Source organism: Salvelinus alpinus, chromosome 7 (genome assembly GCF_045679555.1).
Source record: "Salvelinus alpinus chromosome 7, SLU_Salpinus.1, whole genome shotgun sequence".
Classification (NCBI taxonomy): Eukaryota; Metazoa; Chordata; class Actinopteri; order Salmoniformes; family Salmonidae; genus Salvelinus; species Salvelinus alpinus.
This window is the reverse complement of record NC_092092.1, coordinates 71,839,448-71,864,218: the sequence shown is the minus strand read 5'-3', so window position 1 is coordinate 71,864,218 and position 24,771 is coordinate 71,839,448. Positions and strand designations below refer to the sequence as shown.

The following is a 24,771-nucleotide window of genomic DNA, read 5'->3' as shown; positions in this document are numbered from 1 at the left end:
TGGAATGTCAATAGTTTACTGCACATGATGAAGCTTAATACCCAGACTACCACATGGCCTGACTATTAAACAAATGAGTAATCTGACCAAATGCATAATTTGAACAAATTAGTAATTTCACCAAATGCATAACTTCACCAAATGCATAACTTCACCAAATGCATAATTTCACCAAATGCGTAATTTCACCAAATGAGTAATTTCACCAAATGCATACTTTCACCAAATAAGTAATTTCACCAAATGCGCCAATTCACCAAATGAGTAATTTCACCAAATGAGTAATTTCACCAAATGCATACTTTCACCAAATAAGTAATTTCACCAAATGCGCCAATTCACCAAATGCGTCAATTCACCAAATGTACCCTGTGATATTCAGAGCAATCAACTAATGTGTTACCTGTATTCTCTGCTTCCCTTGGGTTCTCCCAGCTGCATTTACAGATAATGGAGTTCGGAAAAACAGAGAGTTTATTCTGCTCTTTGCTGTTTTTGATGAGAGTAAGAGCTGGTACGGAGAGGTGGGGAGTTTCCGGGAAAGATTTAAGAAGGCCAGTGCAAGAAAACAGTACCACACTATCAATGGATACGTCAACTCAACTTTACCAGGTCAGGAGCTAGTTTAACATGTTTCTGTATAGAGTCAACAGTTCAGTCCAGTTGTCAACTATGTTCAAATAGAAAACTCAAAAATATGTTTTTGTGTGGGTTGGTTGTTTGGAATGTGTATAGGTCTGACGATGTGCCAGGGGCGAGATCATGTGTTCTGGCATCTCATTGGAATGGAAACGTCTCCAGAGATCCACTCCATACAGCTCCAGGATCACACTCTGCAGGTACATCAGATAATTCAAGTTCAAATCAGGGCTTACTTAAAGCTGTCAACAAATCATTACTAATGATCAACCAAGATTTTCCTTTTCAGAATGTTTTGACAATTAAGTTGTTATAAGTCATTTGTAAGACTGTCAAACCAGTTCAGCAGCATTTCAGTGTGAGCCTACCTCTACCCTTGTCATTCCAGGTGATGGCCCACCGTAAGGTTACTGTGGAGATGACCCCTATGACGTTCACCACGGCGGAGATGAAGCCCAGCACTCAGGGGAAGTTCCTCATCAGCTGTCAGATCCAAGCATACCGCCACGGTAAGAGTATGTTTTCTCAAAGTTGTGAAATAAAGTTTTGATCAATTTGAAAGTTCCCAATTTGATTTGAGACTCCTGTGTGAGGTAACAGAGTGAGACTTATACATTTGAGCCCGAGTTGCATGAATAATTATGTTGTTGAGAATGAGCTCTAAGGTGTTCATAAGGCATCTATAAGGTGTCTTATGAGGTGCTATAAGATGTCTTTGTATATCTTTGTTCCAGCGGGTATGAGTGCAGTCTTTGAGGTGGAGGACTGCCCAGAGCCTGTGACGGTGCCCGGTCCTGACGTGCGTCAGGTTCAGCAGTCTGAGAATGAGGAGGACTATGAATATGGAGATGACATGTTTGAGACATTTGTGTTTAAGCCTGGGAAAGGTCAGGCTGTGGGGCGCTCCCGAGGGGGGAAGAACAAAGTCTGGGTCCATTACATTGCTGCTGAGGAGATCAGTTGGGATTACGCACCCCACCTCAGCCAGGGAGACAGGTACAAAACTCCACCTCAGTGAGGGAGACAGGTACAAAACCCCACCTCAGTTAAGCAGACAGGTAGAAAACCCCACCTCAGCCAGGGTGACAGGTAGGAAACCCCACCTCAGCCAGGGTGACAGGTACAAAACCCCACCTCAGCCAGGGTGACAGGTAGAAAACCCCACCTCAGCCAGAGTGACAGGTAGAAAACCCCACCTCAGCCAGGGTGACAGGTAGAAAACCCCACCTCAGCCAGGGTGACAGGTAGAAAACCCCACCTCAGCCAGGGTGACAGGTAGGAAACGCTACCTCAGCCAGGGTGACAGGTACGAAACCCCACCTCAGCCAGGGTGACAGGTAGAAAACCCCACCTCAGCCAGGGTGACAGGTAGGAAACCCCACCTCAGCCAGGGTGACAGGTAGGAAACCCCACCTCAGCCAGGGTGACAGGTAGAAAACCCCACCTCAGCCAGGGGGACAGGTACGAAACCCCACCTCAGCCAGGGGGACAGGTAGGAAACCCCACCTCAGCCAGGGTGACAGGTAGGAAACCCCACCTCAGCCAGGGTGACAGGTAGGAAACCCCACCTCAGCCAGGGTGACAGGTAGAAAACCCCACCTCAGCCAGGGTGACAGGTAGAAAACCCCACCTCAGCCAGGGTGACAGGTAGAAAACCCCACCTCAGCCAGGGTGACAGGTAGGAAAGAGGGTAAAGGGGTGACAGAGAGGGAGGGGGGGGTGAGAGAAAGGAAGAGAGAGAGTTAAATGGAAAATAAGAGTTCAGATGGGCGGGAGGACCGAGAAAGGGAGAGGGTCAGAGAGAGTGTGTATAGCCAGAAAAAGACTAGGACAGGAAAGGGAGAGAGTTCATGATCCTACAAATACTGATACTACTATCTCTGTGTTCCAGTCAACTGTTATCGGAATACTTCCCCAGGGGTCCTCATCAGCTGGGTCATGAATATAAGAAGGTGGTGTATGTAGAATACACTGACCAGACCTTCACCAAGAGGAAATCACCTGTTAAAAGCCTGCTGGGACCACTGCTCAGAGGACAGGTGGACGAACACTTCCAGGTGTGTGTACCACAATCAACAAAACAAACAAACAAACAAGATGTATCTGAATAGATAGTAAAGAAAGTAAAGATCATTCTAATTGTCTCTTCAGATAGTGTTCAAGAACCTGGCAAGTCGTCCTTTCAACATTTATCCAAAGGGCCTCACCAGGATTTCTCCACTGAGGAAAACAGGGAACGGTAAGAACTGGCATTATGATAAGATGAAGCAAGATAATATTACTGACTATGCATTTACATTTGGAATCATAATCATAATAAATCCTTTATGGAATAGTCATCATATCCGGTGTGTTTATATGTTGAGGTCTGGAGAAACTCATAAAAAGTTTTATTAGTCTAATAGTCATTCTGTTAGACTAATAAAATCTCTTAGTCTCTTAGTCATTCCTGAATCATTAGTCATCACTGTTCCCCCCGGTGTATATGTGTGTGTGTGTGTGTGTGTAGAGGGTGAAAAGGACCTACGCTCCCTGGCTGTACCCCCCAACGGGACATATGGGTATGTGTGGAAACTAACAGCAGAGGACGGGCCCCTGGAGAGAGACCCCCAGTGTCTGACCCGTCTGTACCAGAGTACCATCAACCCTGAGAGAGACCTGGCCACTGGCCTCGTAGGACCCCTCCTCATCTGCAAGAAGGACTCCATGGACACCAGGGGGCGGCTGGTGAGAATCGACACTTCATATGTCCATAATGACACATTGGGTTGGTTTTTCAGACACAGATTAAGTCTAGTCTTGGAATAAGAATAACTTTCATTGAAGAATCGAGATGTGTCCCTGAAACTGGCTCAATATGACATATTAGTGCATTGCCTCTCCTGCAGCTTGATCAAGTCATACACTGATAACTTAGATTTTGTTGTTTGTAGCAGTGTGAGAGGTTGTGATCATAACCTAAGATGTCCAACTTGCAGGTGGGCCCAGATAAAGTGAAGCAGTTGATGTTTGCTGTGTTTGATGAGAACAAGAGTTGGTACATCAATGACAACATTCAGAAGTACAGCAAAGACCCCTCCATGGTCAACCCTACAGACCCTGACTTCTACAACTCCAATGTCATCTACAGTAAGTGAGGTTTTCCTGCCTGGTTATCTTGGTTCTTGATAAAAGTGGTGACACATGTCTGCTCTGTCACCCTTTTTGTGTGCTATGTTTTTTTTTATCTTGATCTCGTTTTTGTTTACAGACGTGAACGGGATTATGTTCAATGAGCAGAGGGTCCAGGTGTGTAAGGATGACGTGACCTTCTGGCACCTGGCCAACGTGGGGACGCAGAGCGACTTCTTGTCCGTCTACTTCACAGGAAACCCCTTCATGAAAGACAACGTGTACGAGTCCGTCCTCACACTCTTCCCAATGTCCGGGGAGACCGTTACCATGGAGACTCAGCTAATCGGTAAGGTCAAATGATCCTACTGCAGTTGTATTCAGTAGGCATCAAATGGAAGAACATATTTTAAACAGGGAGGTGCTCCAGGTCCATTAAGAACACAGGTTTTCACTACGGTGCGTCCTACTAAAACCTGACCCTGACCTGAGAGGTGTTTTCTGGAGCGTTGTGAGCTGATGTTTTTTTCATCCTAAGGTGAGTGGGAGATCAGTGCGTTCGACGGCAGTCTGAAAAGCCGTGGCATGAGCGCCCGCTACTCCGTCCTGTCTTGTAACATTGATCTGCTGGTGGACAACGAAGACGTAGAGTATGGCCTGGAGGACATCCTGCCTGATTACGTAGACAACTTCTTCAAACCCAGATCCCACCACCCCCAGCCACAGAACAGGACCGTAGCTGTCAGAGTCTGCAGGAAGCAACCTGGCTTAAACCAGAACACAACAACACCGCAAACAGGAAATGACACAGATAACGAAGTCGCCATCGGAGAATCAGGGGACCACGGGTCTGATAACAATGTCACATTTAAGGCAGGGGACCAGAGGTCAATCTGTGAGGTCAGGTATGTGACGGTGTCGTCTGCTGATGAGGAGGCCAACCTGCTTTCCCAGGGAGGGATCCCCACAGATGTTCTAGAGCAACTGGAGAAGGACGGGGAGTGGAAAGCTTCAGAGAACCAGGAGGGAGGGGACCTGGGTGGGGAGCAAGGGGGGAACGGGAGACAGAGACGCCAGGCCGGGTTGGAGGGTGGAGAGAATGGAGAGCGCAACAAGCTGGTGGAGAACTGTGAGGAAGAGGTTCTGAAGGAGTGGAAGGGTCGGGTGTATGGGGAGGCACTAGAGCAGGAGCAGAGAGAGGAGCAGAAGGTGGAGGTGTTGGATCAGCAGAAGGAGCAGGAGGCGCAGGGTGAGGGGTTCTTAAAGGTGCAGGAGCAGAGGGAGAGGCAAAAGGGGGAGCTGGATCGAGATTCACATCCCCTAACCACCAATCACGCAGATAAGGACCCTCTACTCTTGGAGTTAGACGGATGGATGGATCTAGACCCCTTGAACACAACTTTGGAAGCTCTCCCGGATCAGCTGAAGGTGCAGCAGCAGAGGGAGGAGCAGAAGGTGGAGGCGTTGGATCAGCTGAAGGTGCAGCAGCAGAGGGAGGAGCAGAAGGTGGAGGTGTTGGATCAGCTGAAGGTGCAGCAGCAGAGGGAGGAGCAGAAAGCTGGGGATGTGCATCCCCTAAGCAACAACACTCACACAGAGCTGGACACCCCTCTACTGGATTTGTTGGATCTAGACTTCTCCAATGTCTCCAATGACAACAAGACGGTTCCCAGGAACGCAGTGTCTCTGGAGTATGATGACTATAGTGAGGAAGACACTGGGACAGCCTACATAGGGATAGAGGAAAACCTGGACCTGAGGACCACAGATGGACAATACCGCAGCTACTACATCGCTGCACAGGAGATCACATGGGACTATGGGATCAGGAAACCACATCAGCTCATAAAAACAAGGTAGTGTTTGGCTTTTGTAAGTATCTGGTTTCTTGGACACTTATGCTTAGTCTTTGGGGAGCACTTCAATGGAGAATCTCAATTGAATATGCTTTTTAGTCCAGAACTAGGCTTAATCTGTGTCTGGTCCCATCTGTTTGACTATTCATTTTTGATAGATTTCTAAATAAATCCTGTTTCTAATTGATCAGCTCAGTTTAAAAGGAAAGCTGCTCTCTAGTAGCTCCAATGCAATCATTTATTTACCAACGTTTCAACTGCAAGCTGTCTTTTATCAGGGTATTGATCAACGGCAAGCTGTCTTTTATCAGGGTATTGATCAACGGCAAGCTGTCTTTTATCAGGGTATTGATCAACGGCAAGCTGTCTTTTATTAGGGTATTGATCAACGGCAAGCTGTCTTTTATCAGGGTATTGATCAACGCAAGCTGTCTTTTATTAGGGTATTGATCAACGGCAAGCTGTCTTTTATCAGGGTATTGATCAACGGCAAGCTGTCTTTTATTAGGGTATTGATCAACGGCAAGCTGTCTTTTATTAGGGTATTGATCAACGGCAAGCTGTCTTTTATCAGGGTATTGATCAACGGCAAGCTGTCTTTTATTAGGGTATTGATCAACGGCAAGCTGTCTTTTATCAGGGTATTGATCAACGGCAAGCTGCCTTTTATTAGGGTATTGATCAGCTAATCAACTTTCAACTGTTCCCTCCCCAGAGAGAGGCGTAGGGGAATGAGGAAGTTCCTGGTGGAATATAAGAAGGTGGTGTTCAGGGCCTACAGTGAGAGAGAATTCCAGATCCCCGTCACCAGAGGAGAGCTGCAGGAACATCTGGGACTCATGGGTCCTATCATTAAAGCTGAGGTCAACGACCTCCTTACCGTGAGTGGAGATCAATGATCATCTTATTCATTCACAGATGTTTCAAATCAATTCATATTTTAGTGGCTTTAGCTCAACTACTACTAACCTCATCAAGGTGTTTCGGAGTTCTTGGTGTAGTGGCTAAGATTCTGGACAGTTGCAGGAACCCTGGTTTGAATCCCGGTTGCGTTACCCCCTGAATTCACTGCAATATTATTTTCATGGCATCTACTCAGATATCAGATTCTGTGTGTTCTGCTGTTAAACATTCACCTGATCTTAATCTTGATCCTGTTTTTAATCTTGATCCTGATCTTGACAGGTGACCTTCAAGAACATGGCGTCCAGGCCGTACTCCCTGCACCTCCATGGGGTGTATGATAAGAGCCAGGGTGATAGTCAGTCCTCCGGGGCCGGGGTGGCGGGGGTCCCTGGGGAGGTGGTCCAGCCTGGGGAGGTCAGGGTCTACAGCTGGAGGATCACCAGGAAGCAGGGGCCCACCGCTGCAGAGTTTGACTGTAAGACCGGGGCCTACTACTCTACACAGAATAAGGCAGGTGTCACTGTCAACACTTACTGTATATTACAAAGCTAGCTCATAGTTAGGCCTCATAAGTGTCTTTTATTTTCCTTAGATAGCTTATCAGTGTTTTGACATGCTTTTCCCTGCATGCACGTATTGTTCTGGCGTGCGTATTTGACTGTGTGGCTTTGTGTTCTGTTCTCACCCCTGCAACAGGAGAAGGACCTCCACTCTGGTCTTATTGGCCCCTTAGTAATCTGTAAACCAGGCACCCTCCACCCCCAACTGAACCTACAGCCCAACCTACAGGAGTACGCCCTCCTCTTCCACACCTTCGACGAGACCAAGAGCTGGTACCTGGACGAGAACATCCGTCAGTACTGCATCCCGCCCTGCCAGGCCCGGAGAGATGACCCCTGGTTTCAGCTCAGCAACAAGTTTGCAGGTACAGTAGAGTTATTCAGACTCCCTCCTAATGTCAATAATAGTTTCATAATAAATTAATAAAAATATATTTCTAGTGAATTTCTCTGTTTGTTTAGGTTCATACTCATATCTGATCGATTGTTTGTGTTTGAGATTCATTTCTCTGGAAAATCTTTCCTTGTTACCGTAGCGATAAACGGCTACGTGGCAGAGACACTTCCTGGTCTGATGGTTGCCCAGCACCAGCAAGTCAGGTGGCACCTGCTGAACGTCGGGGGCGACGGGGAGTATCACACCGCACACTTCCACGGTCTGCCCTTCAGCATTCACAAGGAGCAGGAGCATCGCATGGGGGTGTACAACCTCTATCCTGGTAAACACACAAACTAAGAAACACACACACACACACACACAGTTACCACACACACACACACAACCACAGTTATCACACACACACAACCACACGACCACAGTTACCACACACACACACACACACACACACACACACACACACACACACACACACACACACACACACACACACACACACACACACACACACACACACACACACACACACACAATAAAATAATAGTCAATCAAGAATGTCACCTGTCCCACCTTGGTCTCTGCCCCCCTCTCCAGGTGTGTTTGGCACAGTGGAGATGAGGCCGGCCACGGTGGGGACCTGGATGGTGGAGTGTACAGTAGGAGAGCACCAGCTGGCCGGCATGAGGGCTAAACTACTGGTCTACAACCCACGTAAGTAGCCTACCACACCTCCCAACTTATGTAGATACCACACCTCCCAACTTATGTAGATATCACATCTCCCAACTTATGTAGGTACCACATCTCCCAACTTATGTAGATACCACATCTCCCAACTTATGTAGATACCACATCTCCCAACTTATGTAGATACCACATCTCCCAACTTATGTAGGTACCACATCTCCCAACTTATGTAGATACCACATCTCCCAACTTATGTAGATACCACACCTCCCAACTTATGTAGATACCACATCTCCCAACTTATGTAAGTACCACATCTCCCAACTTATGTAGATACCACATCTCCCAACTTATGTAGGTACCACATCTCCCAACTTATGTAGATACCACATCTCCCAACTTATGTAGATACCACATCTCCCAACTTATGTAGGTACCACATCTCCCAACTTATGTAAGTACCACATCTGCCAACTTATGTAGATACCACATCTCCCAACTTATGTAGATACCACATCTCCCAACTTATGTAAGTACCACATCTCCCAACTTATGTAGATACCACATCTCCCAACTTATGTAGATACCACATCTCCCAACTTATGTAGATACCACATCTTCCAACTTATGTAGATACCACATCTTCCAACTTATGTAGATACCACATCTCCCAACTTATGTAGATACCACATCTCCCAACTTATGTAGATACCACATCTTCCAACTTATGTAGATACCACATCTCCCAACTTATGTAGATACCACATCTCCCAACTTAAGTAGATACCACATCTCCCAACTTATGTAGATACCACATCTCCCAACTTATGTAGATACCACATCTCCCAACTTATGTAGATACCACATCTTCCAACTTATGTAGATACCACATCTCCCAACTTATGTAAGTACCACATCTCCCAACTTATGTAGATACCACATCTCCCAACTTATGTAGATACCACATCTCCCAACTTATATAGATACCACATCTCCCAACTTATGTAGATACCACATCTCCCAACTTATATAGATACCACATCTCCCAACTTATGTAGATACCACACCTCCCAACTTATGTAGATACCACATCTCCCAACTTATGTAGATACCACATCTCCCAACTTATGTAGATACCACATCTCCCAACTTATATAGATACCACATCTCCCAACTTATGTAGATACCACATCTCCCAACTTATGTAGATACCACATCTCCCAACTTATATAGATACCACATCTCCCAACTTATGTAGATACCACATCTTCCAACTTATGTAGATACCACATCTCCCAACTTATGTAGATACCACATCTCCCAACTTAAGTAGATACCACATCTCCCAACTTATGTAGATACCACATCTCCCAACTTATGTAGGTACCACATCTCCCAACTTATGTAGGTACCACATCTCCCAACTTATGTAGGTACCACATCTCCCAACTTATGTAGATACCACATCTCCCAACTTATGTAAATACCACATCTCCCAACTTATGTAGGTACCACACCTCCCAACTTATGTAAGTACCACATCTCCCAACTTATGTAAATACCACATCTCCCAACTTATGTAGATACCACACCTCCCAACTTATGTAAGTACCACGTCTCCCAACTTATGTAGATACCACACCTCCCAACTTATGTAGATACCACATCTCCCAACTTATGTAAGTACCACATCTCCCAACTTATGTAGATACCACATCTCCCAACTTATGTAGATACCACATCTCCCAACTTATGTAGATACCACATCTCCCAACTTATGTAGATACCACACCTCCCAACTTATGTAGATACCACATCTCCCAACTTATGTAAGTACCACATCTCCCAATTTATGTAGATACCACATCTCCCAACTTATGTAGATACCACATCTCCCAACTTATGTAGATACCACATCTCCCAACTTATGTAGATACCACATCTCCCAACTTATGTAGATACCACATCTCCCAACTTATGTAGATACCACATCTCCCAACTTATGTAGATACCACATCTCCCAACTTATGTAAGTACCACATCTCCCAACTTATGTAGATACCACATCTCCCAACTTATGTAGATACCACATCTCCCAACTTATGTAAGTACCACATCTCCCAACTTATGTAGATACCACATCTCCCAACTTATGTAGATACCACATCTCCCAACTTATGTAGATACCACATCTCACAACTTATGTAAGTACCACATCTCCCAACTTATGTAGATACCACATCTCCCAACTTATGTAAGTACCACATCTCCCAACTTATGTAGATACCACATCTCCCAACTTATGTAGATACCACATCTCCCAGCTTATGTAGGTACCACATCTCCCAACTTATGTAGATACCACATCTCCCAACTTATGTAGATACCACATCTCCCAACTTATGTAAGTACCACATCTCCCAACTTATGTAGGTACCACATCTCCCAACTTATGTAGATACCACATCTCCCAACTTATGTAAGTACCACATCTCCCAACTTATGTAGGTACCACATCTCCCAACTTATGTAGATACCACATCTCCCAACTTATGTAGATACCACACCTCCCAACTTATGTAGATACCACATCTCCCAACTTATGTAGATACCACATCTCCCAACTTATGTAGATACCACATCTCCCAACTTATGTAGATACCACACCTCCCAACTTATGTAGATACCACATCTCCCAACTTATGTAGATACCACATCTCCCAACTTATGTAGATACCACATCTCCCAACTTATGTAGATACCACATCTTCCAACTTATGTAGGTACCACATCTCCCAACTTATGTAAGTACCACATCTCCCAACTTATGTAGATACCACATCTCCCAACTTATGTAGATACCACATCTCCCAACTTATGTAGATACCACATCTCCCAACTTATGTAGATACCACATCTCCCAACTTATGTAGATACCACATCTCCCAACTTATGTAAGTACCACATCTCCCAACTTATGTAGATACCACATCTCCCAACTTATGTAGATACCACATCTCCCAACTTATATAGATACCACATCTCCCAACTTATGTAGATACCACATCTCCCAACTTATATAGATACCACATCTCCCAACTTATGTAAGTACCACATCTCCCAACTTATGTAGGTACCACATCTCCCAACTTATGTAGATACCACATCTCCCAACTTATGTAAGTACCACATCTCCCAACTTATGTAGGTACCACATCTCCCAACTTATGTAGATACCACATCTCCCAACTTATGTAGATACCACACCTCCCAACTTATGTAGATACCACATCTCCCAACTTATGTAGATACCACATCTCCCAACTTATGTAGATACCACATCTCCCAACTTATGTAGATACCACACCTCCCAACTTATGTAGATACCACATCTCCCAACTTATGTAGATACCACATCTCCCAACTTATGTAGATACCACATCTCCCAACTTATGTAGATACCACATCTTCCAACTTATGTAGGTACCACATCTTCCAACTTATGTAGATACCACATCTCCCAACTTATGTAGATACCACATCTTCCAACTTATGTAGATACCACATCTCCCAACTTATGTAGATACCACATCTCCCAACTTATGTAGATACCACACCTCCCAACTTATGTAGATACCACACCTCCCAACTTATGTAAGTACCACATCTCCCAACTTATGTAGATACCACATCTCCCAACGTATGTAGATACCACATCTCCCAACTTATGTAGATACCACGTCTCCCAACTTATGTAGATACCACATCTCCCAACTTATGTAGATACCACACCTCCCAACTTATGTAGATACCATATCTCACAACTTATGTAGATACCACACCTCCCAACTAATGTAGATACCACATCTCCCAACTTATGTAGATACCACACCTCCCAACTTATGTAGATACCACACCTCCCAACTTATGTAGATACCACACCTCCCAACTTATGTAGATACCACACCTCCCAACTTATGTAGATACCACATCTCCCAACTTATGTAGATACCACATCTCCCAACTTATGTAGATACCACATCTCCCAACTTATGTAAGTACCACATCTCCCAACTTATGTAGATACCACATCTCCCAACTTATGTAGATACCACATCTCCCAACTTATGTAGGTACCACATCTCCCAACTTATGTAGATACCACACCTCCCAACTTATGTAGATACCACATCACCCAACTTATGTAGATACCACATCTCCCAAATAATGTAGATACCACATCTCCCAACTTATGTAGATACCACATCTCCCAACTTATGTAGATACCACATCTCCCAACTTATGTAGATACCACATCTCCCAACTTATGTAGATACCACATCTCCCAACTTATGTAGATACCACATCTCCCAACTTATGTAGGTACCACATCTCCCAACTTATGTAGATACCACATCTCCCAACTTATGTAGGTACCACATCTCCCAACTTATGTAGGTACCACATCTCCCAACTTATGTAGATACCACATCTCCCAACTTATGTAGATACCACATCTCCCAACTTATGTAGGTACCACATCTCCCAACTTATGTAGGTACCACATCTCCCAACTTATGTAGATACCACATCTCCCAACTTATGTAGATACCACATCTCCCAACTTATGTAGGTACCACATCTCCCAACTTATGTAGGTACCACATCTCCCAACTTATGTAGGTACCACATCTCCCAACTTATGTAGATACCACATCTCCCAACTTATGTAAATACCACATCTCCCAACTTATGTAGGTACCACACCTCCCAACTTATGTAAGTACCACATCTCCCAACTTATGTAAATACCACATCTCCCAACTTATGTAGATACCACACCTCCCAACTTATGTAAGTACCACGTCTCCCAACTTATGTAGATACCACACCTCCCAACTTATGTAGATACCACATCTCCCAACTTATGTAAGTACCACATCTCCCAACTTATGTAGATACCACATCTCCCAACTTATGTAGATACCACATCTCCCAACTTATGTAGATACCACATCTCCCAACTTATGTAGATACCACACCTCCCAACTTATGTAGATACCACATCTCCCAACTTATGTAAGTACCACATCTCCCAATTTATGTAGATACCACATCTCCCAACTTATGTAGATACCACATCTCCCAACTTATGTAGATACCACATCTCCCAACTTATGTAGATACCACATCTCCCAACTTATGTAGATACCACATCTCCCAACTTATGTAGATACCACATCTCCCAACTTATGTAGATACCACATCTCCCAACTTATGTAAGTACCACATCTCCCAACTTATGTAGATACCACATCTCCCAACTTATGTAGATACCACATCTCCCAACTTATGTAAGTACCACATCTCCCAACTTATGTAGATACCACATCTCCCAACTTATGTAGATACCACATCTCCCAACTTATGTAGATACCACATCTCACAACTTATGTAAGTACCACATCTCCCAACTTATGTAGGTACCACATCTCCCAACTTATGTAAGTACCACATCTCCCAACTTATGTAGATACCACATCTCCCAACTTATGTAGATACCACATCTCCCAACTTATGTAGGTACCACATCTCCCAACTTATGTAGATACCACATCTCCCAACTTATGTAGATACCACATCTCCCAACTTATGTAAGTACCACATCTCCCAACTTATGTAGGTACCACATCTCCCAACTTATGTAGATACCACATCTCCCAACTTATGTAAGTACCACATCTCCCAACTTATGTAGGTACCACATCTCCCAACTTATGTAGATACCACATCTCCCAACTTATGTAGATACCACACCTCCCAACTTATGTAGATACCACATCTCCCAACTTATGTAGATACCACATCTCCCAACTTATGTAGATACCACATCTCCCAACTTATGTAGATACCACACCTCCCAACTTATGTAGATACCACATCTCCCAACTTATGTAGATACCACATCTCCCAACTTATGTAGATACCACATCTCCCAACTTATGTAGATACCACATCTTCCAACTTATGTAGGTACCACATCTCCCAACTTATGTAAGTACCACATCTCCCAACTTATGTAGATACCACATCTCCCAACTTATGTAGATACCACATCTCCCAACTTATGTAGATACCACATCTCCCAACTTATGTAGATACCACATCTCCCAACTTATGTAGATACCACATCTCCCAACTTATGTAAGTACCACATCTCCCAACTTATGTAGATACCACATCTCCCAACTTATGTAGATACCACATCTCCCAACTTATATAGATACCACATCTCCCAACTTATGTAGATACCACATCTCCCAACTTATATAGATACCACATCTCCCAACTTATGTAGATACCACACCTCCCAACTTATGTAGATACCACATCTCCCAACTTATGTAGATACCACATCTCCCAACTTATGTAGATACCACATCTCCCAACTTATATAGATACCACATCTCCCAACTTATATAGATACCACATCTCCCAACTTATGTAGATACCACATCTCCCAACTTATGTAGATACCACATCTCCCAACTTATATAGATACCACATCTCCCAACTTATGTAGATACCACATCTCCCAACTTATGTAGATACCACATCTCCCAACTTATGTAGATACCACACCTCCCAACTTATGTAAGTACCACATCTCCCAACTTATGTAGATACCACATCTCCCAACGTATGTAGATACCACATCTCCCAACTTATGTAAGTACCACGTCTCCCAACTTATGTAGATACCACGTCTCCCAACTTATGTAGATACCACATCTCCCAACTTATGTAGATACCACACCTCCCAACTTATGTAGATACCATATCTCACAACTTATGTAGATACCACACCTCCCAACTAATGTAGATACCACATCTCCCAACTTATGTAGATACCACACCTCCCAACTTATGTAGATACCACACCTCCCAACTTATGTAGATACCACACCTCCCAACTTATGTAGATACCACATCTCCCAACTTATGTAGATACCACATCTCCCAACTTATGTAGATACCACATCTCCCAACTTATGTAAGTACCACATCTCCCAACTTATGTAGATACCACATCTCCCAACTTATGTAGATACCACATCTCCCAACTTATGTAGGTACCACATCTCCCAACTTATGTAGATACCACACCTCCCAACTTATGTAGATACCACATCACCCAACTTATGTAGATACCACATCTCCCAACTTATGTAGATACCACATCTCCCAACTTATGTAGATACCACATCTCCCAACTTATGTAGATACCACATCTCCCAACTTATGTAGATACCACATCTCCCAACTTATGTAGATACCACATCTCCCAACGTATGTAGGTACCACATCTCCCAACGTATGTAGATACCACACCTCCCAACTTATGTAGATACCACATCTCCCAACTTATGTAGATACCACATCTCCCAACTTATGTAGGTACCACATCTCCCAACTTATGTAGGTACCACATCTCCCAACTTATGTAAGTACCACATCTCCCAACTTATGTAGATACCACATCTCCCAACTTATGTAGGTACCACATCTCCCAACTTATGTAGGTACCACATCTCCCAACTTATGTAGATACCACATCTCCCAACTTATGTAGGTACCACATCTCCCAACTTATGTAGGTACCACATCTCCCAACTTATGTAGATACCACATCTCCCAACTTATGTAGATACCACATCTCCCAACTTATGTAGGTACCACATCTCCCAACTTATGTAGGTACCACATCTCCCAACTTATGTAGATACCACATCTCCCAACTTATGTAGATACCACATCTCCCAACTTATGTAGATACCACATCTCCCAACTTATGTAGGTACCACATCTCCCAACTTATGTAGGTACCACATCTCCCAACTTATGTAGATACCACATCTCCCAACTTATGTAAATACCACATCTCCCAACTTATGTAGGTACCACACCTCCCAACGTATGTAAGTACCACATCTCCCAACTTATGTAGATACCACATCTCCCAACTTATGTAAGTACCACATCTCCCAACTTATGTAGATACCACATCTCCCAACTTATGTAGATACCACATCTCCCAACTTATGTAGATACCACATCTCCCAACTTATGTAGATACCACACCTCCCAACTTATGTAGATACCACATCTCCCAACTTATGTAAGTACCACATCTCTCAACTTATGTAGATACCACATCTCCCAACTTATGTAGATACCACATCTCCCAACTTATGTAGATACCACATCTCCCAACTTATGTAGATACCACATCTCCCAACTTATGTAGATACCACATCTCCCAACTTATGTAGATACCACATCTCCCAACTTATGTAGATACCACATCTCCCAACTTATGTAGATACCACATCTCCCAACTTATGTAAGTACCACATCTCCCAACTTATGTAGATACCACATCTCCCAACTTATGTAGATACCACATCTCACAACTTATGTAAGTACCACATCTCCCAACTTATGTAAGTACCACATCTCCCAACTTATGTAGATACCACATCTCCCAACTTATGTAGATACCACATCTCCCAACTTATGTAGGTACCACATCTCCCAACTTATGTAGATACCACATCTCCCAACTTATGTAGATACCACATCTCCCAACTTATGTAAGTACCACATCTCCCAACTTATGTAGGTACCACATCTCCCAACTTATGTAGATACCACATCTCCCAACTTATGTAAGTACCACATCTCTCAACTTATGTAGATACCACATCTCCCAACTTATGTAGATACCACATCTCCCAACTTATGTAGATACCACACCTCCCAACTTATGTAGATACCACATCTCCCAACTTATGTAGATACCACATCTCCCAACTTATGTAGATACCACATCTCCCAACTTATGTAGATACCACACCTCCCAACTTATGTAGATACCACATCTCCCAACTTATGTAGATACCACATCTCCCAACTTATGTAGATACCACATCTCCCAACTTATGTAGATACCACATCTTCCAACTTATGTAGGTACCACATCTCCCAACTTATGTAAGTACCACATCTCCCAACTTATGTAGATACCACATCTCCCAACTTATGTAGATACCACATCTCCCAACTTATGTAGATACCACATCTCCCAACTTATGTAGATACCACATCTCCCAACTTATGTAAGTACCACATCTCCCAACTTATGTAAGTACCACATCTCCCAACTTATGTAGATACCACACCTCCCAACTTATGTAGATACCACATCTCCCAACTTATGTAGATACCACATCTCCCAACTTATGTAGATACCACATCTCCCAACTTATGTAGATACCACATCTCCCAACTTATGTAGATACCACACCTCCCAACTTATGTAAGTACCACATCTCCCAACTTATGTAGATACCACATCTCCCAACTTATGTAGATACCACATCTCCCAACTTATATAGATACCACATCTCCCAACTTATGTAGATACCACACCTCCCAACTTATGTAGATACCACATCTCCCAACTTATGTAGATACCACATCTCCCAACTTATGTAGATACCACATCTCCCAACTTATGTAGATACCACATCTCCCAACTTATGTAGATACCACATCTCCCAACTTATGTAGATACCACATCTCCCAACTTATGTAGATACCACATCTCCCAACTTATGTAGATACCACATCTCCCAACTTATGTAGATACCACATCTCCCAACTTATGTAGATACCACACCTCCCAACTTATGTAGATACCACATCTCCCAACTTATGTAGATACCACATCTCCCAACTTATGTAGATACCACATCTCCCAACTTATGTAGATACCACATCTTCCAACTTATGTAGGTACCACATCTCCCAACTTATGTAAGTACCACATCTCCCAACTTATGTAGATACCACATCTCCCAACTTATGTAGATACCACATCTCCCAACTTATGTAGATACCACATCTCCCAACTTATGTAGATACCACATCTCCCAACTTATGTAAGTACCACATCTCCCAACTTATGTAAGTACCACATCTCCCAACTTATGTAGATACCACACCTCCCAACTTATGTAGATACCACATCTCCCAATTTATGTAGATACCACATCTCCCAACTTATATAGATACCACATCTCCCAACTTATGTAGATACCACATCTCCCAACTTATGTAGATACCACACCTCCCAACTTATGTAAGTACCACATCTCCCAACTTATGTAGATACCACATCTCCCAACTTATGTAGATACCACATCTCCCAACTTATGTAGATACCACACCTCCCAACTTATGTAGATACCACATCTCCCAACTTATGTAGATACCACGTCTCCCAACTTATGTAGGTACCACATCTCCCAACTTATGTAGATACCACATCTCCCAACTTATGTAGATACCACATCTCCCAACTTATATAGATACCACATCTCCCAACTTATGTAGATACCACACCTCCCAACTTATGTAGATACCACATCTCCCAACTTATGTAGATACCACATCTCCCAACTTATGTAGATACCACATCTCCCAACTTATGTAGATACCACATCTCCCAACTTATGTAGATACCACATCTCCCAACTTATGTAGATACCACATCTCCCAACTTATGTAGATACCACATCTCCCAACTTATGTAGATACCACATCTCCCAACTTATGTAGATACCACATCTTCCAACTTATGTAGATACCACATCTCCCAACTTATGTAGATACCACATCTCCCAACTTATGTAGATACCACACCTCCCAACTTATGTAGATACCACATCTCCCAACTTATGTAGATACCACATCTCCCAACTTATGTAGATACCACATCTCCCAACTTATGTAGATACCACACCTCCCAACTTATGTAGATACCACACCTCCCAACTTATGTAAGTACCACATCTCCCAACTTATGTAGATACCACATCTCCCAACTTATGTAGATACCACATCTCCCAACTTATGTAGATACCACATCTCCCAACTTATGTAGATACCACATCTCCCAACTTATGTAGATACCACATCTCCCAACTTATGTAGATACCACATCTCCCAACTTATGTAGATACCACATCTCCCAACTTATGTAGATACCACATCTCCCAACTTATGTAGATACCACATCTCCCAACTTATGTAGATACCACATCTCCCAACTTATGTAGGTACCACATCTCCCAACTTATGTAGATACCACATCTCCCAACTTATGTAGATACCACATCTCCCAACTTATGTAGATACCACACCTCCCAACTTATGTAAGTACCACATCTCCCAACTTATGTAGATACCACATCTCCCAACTTATGTAGATACCACATCTCCCAACTTATGTAGATACCACATCTCCCAACTTATGTAGATACCACATCTCCCAACTTATGTAGATACCACATCTCCCAACTTATGTAGATACCACATCTCCCAACTTATGTAGATACCACATCTCCCAACTTATGTAGATACCACATCTCCCAACTTATGTAGATACCACATCTCCCAACTTATGTAGATACCACATCTCCCAACTTATGTAGGTACCACATCTCCCAACTTATGTAGATACCACATCTCCCAACCTCACAACAGCCTTTCTCAGTAGACTGAGACAGAAGTGTGAAATATGTTCTTTGAAATGTCTTAGAATGGCATTGTTGGTTGTTCTTTTGTGAAATGTGGACAATACAAATAATAGAATGTAATTTCCTGTGATTGCCTGGCAGGATGCATCCAGCCTCTGGGGTTGAGGTCAGGAAGAATAGACAATTCCCAGATCACTGCATCAGACCACATAGGTAAGCAAGCTTCAGCAATGCAAGAATGTAACCACAAGAATGTTACTACACACCTCTCAATCATTATAGCTGATTTGTGGTGAGCGTTTTGACAGAAAAAAGGTTGCCATGCATTACCTTAGGGTGTTTCACATTGGTGGTAGAATAGGTGAGTTTCCCTCCTTACTATGTAAAAGCGCTTTGAGCACATGGAAAAGCGTTATGTAAATCCAATAAATTATTCATATTAATTATTAAGTTATTTCACGTCAGAAAGTAGGCTCGTACACCGTAAACGCATAAGTATGCCTCTAGAATGGAGAAATATTGCCGTGATGAAATAGTGACTTACTGTTTATGAAAACTTTACTCTGTGTTAGGCCTGCATACAGTTAGCCAGTGTGATTGAATGCATATATGTGTTTTCCAGGTAACTGGGAGGCCAGGCTGGCGAGGCTGGAGCTATCTGGTTCTGTTAACGCCTGGATGGGCGCGGATCAGAAATCATGGATCCAGGTTCGACAATAAAATTCCTGTTCTCCTATGAAAGTTCTTGTAGATTGAAAGGCCCTCTGATTTAGCTGCCCAATTTTACTCATGAGAAAAATTGGAATTGGAATTTCAGTTCACTTCCTGAATTGACTGATTTTAAATGGAACTGGCCCCAACCCTGGTCTCCTGTTGTGTCTTATATGCAGGTGGACCTCCAAAGACCCACACTGATCCATGGGATCCAGACCCAGGGTGCAAGAGCCTCTCTGGGCCTGAAGGACTACTTCATCATGTACTTCACCCTCTCCTACAGCCTAGACCAGGAGACCTGGACTAACTACAGGGGGAACAGCACCAAGCCAGCCTACGTCAGTACCTTACATGTACCTTAACCATCTGAAATAGTACCTACTGGCTAGTACTGTAACCACAAAGCATGAGCTTAATTGTTTACCATACAAACCAGCAGTCAGAGAGATCAGGTGCATTTATCTTTTTGTTACTGTAAATGTCATCAATGCCTAAAATATTTCAGGGTAGTTCTATGCAATACTGTGGTGTCCGGTACTCTTACATTGTATGTTCTGTTTCAACCTCCTGTTATCTCTCTTAAAGGTGCACACACTCATTTAACATGTTCATCCCCCATACTACCATGCTACCTCTTGTACTTACTGTTAATGATATAACTTTTGTTTATTTCAGATATTTAACGGTAACCTGGATGGCTCCAAGGTGAAGGAGAACCATCTGTCTCCCCCCATCCTGGGTCGCTACATCAGACTGCAGCCTGTCACCATCCAGAGGAACCCTGCTCTTCGCATGGAGCTGCTGGGCTGTGACGTCAACAGTGAGTCCCTGTGGCAGTTAGGAACACCTTTGTAACAGTTTGTAACAGCTCAGATCACATTTAGTGGTGGTGTATGTTGTGATTAGATGATGTAGCTGAGGTTGAGAGGTACATCATCAGGTAGTCCGTGATCGGGGTCAGGGGTCAGGGGCCGGGGGAAGTGCAGGGACGGACAGATCTCAGGTGCTGATGAATAGAATCCCTGAGAGAAAGAAGAAGGAAAATAAAAATGTCTGTGTGTGTGTCTGTCTGTCTCAGGCTGCTCCTTCCCCCTGGGTCTCCAGAGGAGGTCGGTTCCAGACAGCAGCTTCAGAGCCTCCTCCTTCCTGCAGACTTGGAGGCTCTCCTGGAGCCCCGCCCTCGCACGCCTCCGCCAGGATGGCAGCGCCAATGCATGGCGCCCCAAGGTACACGCACACACAACAACACAGAAGCTCACAAGAAACACACACACAAAGTCAAACTACACACACCATCACCTACCTCTGTTACCGGCACTTCTATTTTTCCATGATGTGTCAAGTCTCTCTCTCTCAATTCAATTCAATTCAAAGTGGCTTTATTGGGAAACGTGTTTACATTGCCAAAGCAATGAACAATAAACAAAGTGAGAAGAATTTAGCAGTAAATGTTGCACTCAAAAAGGTTTAAAAAAGATAGACAAGTATTATATTATCAGTTATATACCAGATATTATCCGTTATATACCAGATATTATCCGTTATATACCAGATATTATCAGTTATATACCAGATATTATCAGTTATATACCAGATATTATCCGTTATATACCAGATATTATCAGTTATATTAGCTATGTTGCCTTCTTCAAAAGACTAGTGGAAAGTCCATATCCTATCAATGTTTTAACACTTTGCAAATATTTGTGGTAGGAATACTATGGGAAGATAAATAAACAGATAAATATTGGTGGTATTTACAATGTTGTTTGTTCTTCACTGGTTGCCCTTTTCACATGGCAACAGGTCACAAATCTTGCTGCTGTGACGGCACACTGTGGTATTTTACCCATTAGAAATGGGAGTTTATCAATTTTTTATTTGTTTTCTAATTCTTTGTGGGTCTGTGTGATCTGTGGGAAATATGTGTCTCTAATGTGGCCGTACATTTGGCAGGAGGGTAGGAAATGCAGCTCAGTTTCAACCACATTTTGTGGGCAGTGTCTGCACATAGCCTGTCTTCTCTGTTTTTGTAGAGAAACTTTTTGTGGAAGGGACTACACCGTGCACAGACCCCCTCACGCACTCAATGTTTTCCAGATACCTTGAGTTTCCTTGTAGGCCTATTTGGCAGGGAAACTGTGAAGCCAGCTCTACAGCCTGTTTCTGAATGAGCCTTTTATTAAAGAATGTGAAACAATGTTTCTGTTAGATCCTTTTTGTGACATCATGCATAGCTGTTCTTTATATGGCCTAAAATAAATGTGTTCATATGGTCAGAATATTATCTATAGGTTTTAATGAAAAACAATAAACATACACATTTAATAACAGACTCAGGTATTCTGCCACTGTGTACTCTCTGTTTAGAGACAGATAGCATTCTAATTTGTTCTGTTTTTGGGTTGATTCTTTCCAGTGTGTTAAATAGTTAACTTTTTGCTTTCTCATAATTTGGTTGTGTCTAATTGTGTTGCTGTCCTGAGGCTCTGTGGGGTCTGTGTTTGTGAGGGGACTCTTCTCTAGGTTCATCTCTCTGTAGGTGAGGGCTTTGTGGTGGGATGTGTGGGCATCGCTTGCTTTTAGATGGTTGAAGGATTTAACAGCTCTTTTCTGGATGTTCATAACTAGCTAGTATAGTCTTAATTCTGATCTGCATTGTTTGGGGGTTTGTGTTCTACACAAAGTATATTTTTGCTGAATTCTGCATGCAGAGTATCAAGTAGGTGTTTATCATATTTTTTTAATTATTGGTTGGTGAGTGGACCCCAGACCTCACAACCATAGAGGGCAATGGATTCTATAACTGATTCAAGTATTTTTAGCCAGATCCTAATTGGGATGTTGAGGTTCATGTTCCTTTTGATGGCGTAGAAGGCCCTTCTTGCCTTGTCTCTTATATCGTTCACAGCTTTGTGGAAGTTACCTGTGGTGTTGATATTTAGGCCGACGTAGGTGTAAATATCTGTGTGCTCTAGGGCAACAGTGTGTAGATTGAATTTGTTGTCCTGGCTACTGGACCTTTTTTGCAACACCATTATTTTAGTCTTACTGAGATTTACTGTCAGGGCCCAGGTCTGACAGAATCTGTGCAGAAGATCTAGGTGCTGCTGTAGGCCCTCCTTGGTTGGGGACAGAAGCACCAGATCATCTGCAAACACTAGACATTTGATTTCTGAGTCCAGTACGGTGAGGCCGGGTGCTGCAGACTGCAGCCATTTTAACATTTGTTCAGTACATTGTTTTCACTGAGGAAATGTTAGAGTCTGCTGTTAATGATAATTCAGAGGATTTTACAGAGATTGGTTTTGACGCAGATTCCACTGTAATTATTGGGGTCAAATTTGTCTCCACTTTTATGGATTGGGTCCTTGGTTCCAAATATTGGGAAAGATGCCTGAGCTGAGGATGATGTTAAAGAGTTTAAGTATAGCTGTCAAGGGGTGCGTAACTGGTGGGATGGAAGTCAAACGCAGTAGAGCAGAACTTGGTAAATGGCTGGAGCCGTTTAATGCACATAACTCCCGGCTTACAAAAATAACAAAAAACACATGGGCACAAACCCCGTCTCGCACCAGTCACAAAAGGCACACGTACTTACAGTGAACAATTCCCGACAAGGACATGCTTGAGGCGTCACTACAGACCCTGGTTGTATCCTGGGCTGTATCACAACCGGCCGTGATTGGGAGTCCCATAGGGCGGCGCACAATTGGCCCAGCGTCGTCCGGCGTTAGGGTTTGGTCGGGGTAGGCTGTCATTGTAAATAAGAATTTGTTCTTAACTGACTTGCCTATTTAAATAAAGGTTAAATTAAAAATAAATTGTAAAAATGCTGTGCACAGGGTTTCTAATAATGTATTGCACCTCCTATAACCCAACCCCCCTTCCTCCCTCCTCCTCCAGGCCAATAACCCCCATGAGTGGCTGCAGGTGGACTTCCTGGTTATAAAACGCATCACAGGGGTCGTCACTCAGGGGGCGTGGTCTATTCTGACTCAGATGATGGTGACAGAGTTCTCTGTAACCATTAGCGACACCGGCCACTCCTGGTCCAACGTGGTTGACGAGGGAACGCAAAGAGAGAAGGTATCACACACACATCACTCATTATCATCAGATTTATCACAGGCTACATTTCAGTACACACCTTCCTTAGCATGCAGGGGAAAATGTGATCTGAAACCTCAGAGAAAATGCAACCAAGCAGATTTACGAAACGTGATTTTGTAAAGAGCACAAACAGTGACAACGCTGTAACATCTTTAACTTTCCGAACTGGGTTTTGTGAGTCAGCT

The 24,771-nt window shown here is 43.3% G+C and overlaps 1 protein-coding gene across 1 annotated transcript in view; it reads left to right on the top strand.

The window, feature by feature from the left end:
* LOC139581621 (coagulation factor VIII-like) overlaps positions 1-24,771 on the top strand; it is a 33,305-nt gene that overhangs the window by 7,827 nt on the left and 707 nt on the right. The window contains exons 5-25 of the mRNA XM_071411575.1: positions 436-612; positions 736-839; positions 1,028-1,148; positions 1,374-1,635; positions 2,531-2,696; positions 2,791-2,878; positions 3,149-3,366; positions 3,618-3,768; positions 3,890-4,099; positions 4,289-5,606; positions 6,322-6,487; positions 6,792-7,022; positions 7,209-7,437; positions 7,609-7,791; positions 8,064-8,180; positions 19,901-19,972; positions 20,382-20,467; positions 20,650-20,811; positions 21,149-21,293; positions 21,552-21,700; positions 24,380-24,562. Of these exons, the coding sequence (XP_071267676.1) occupies positions 436-612; positions 736-839; positions 1,028-1,148; positions 1,374-1,635; positions 2,531-2,696; positions 2,791-2,878; positions 3,149-3,366; positions 3,618-3,768; positions 3,890-4,099; positions 4,289-5,606; positions 6,322-6,487; positions 6,792-7,022; positions 7,209-7,437; positions 7,609-7,791; positions 8,064-8,180; positions 19,901-19,972; positions 20,382-20,467; positions 20,650-20,811; positions 21,149-21,293; positions 21,552-21,700; positions 24,380-24,562 (4,538 nt within the window). The remainder of the gene's footprint in view (positions 1-435; positions 613-735; positions 840-1,027; positions 1,149-1,373; positions 1,636-2,530; positions 2,697-2,790; positions 2,879-3,148; positions 3,367-3,617; positions 3,769-3,889; positions 4,100-4,288; positions 5,607-6,321; positions 6,488-6,791; positions 7,023-7,208; positions 7,438-7,608; positions 7,792-8,063; positions 8,181-19,900; positions 19,973-20,381; positions 20,468-20,649; positions 20,812-21,148; positions 21,294-21,551; positions 21,701-24,379; positions 24,563-24,771) is intronic.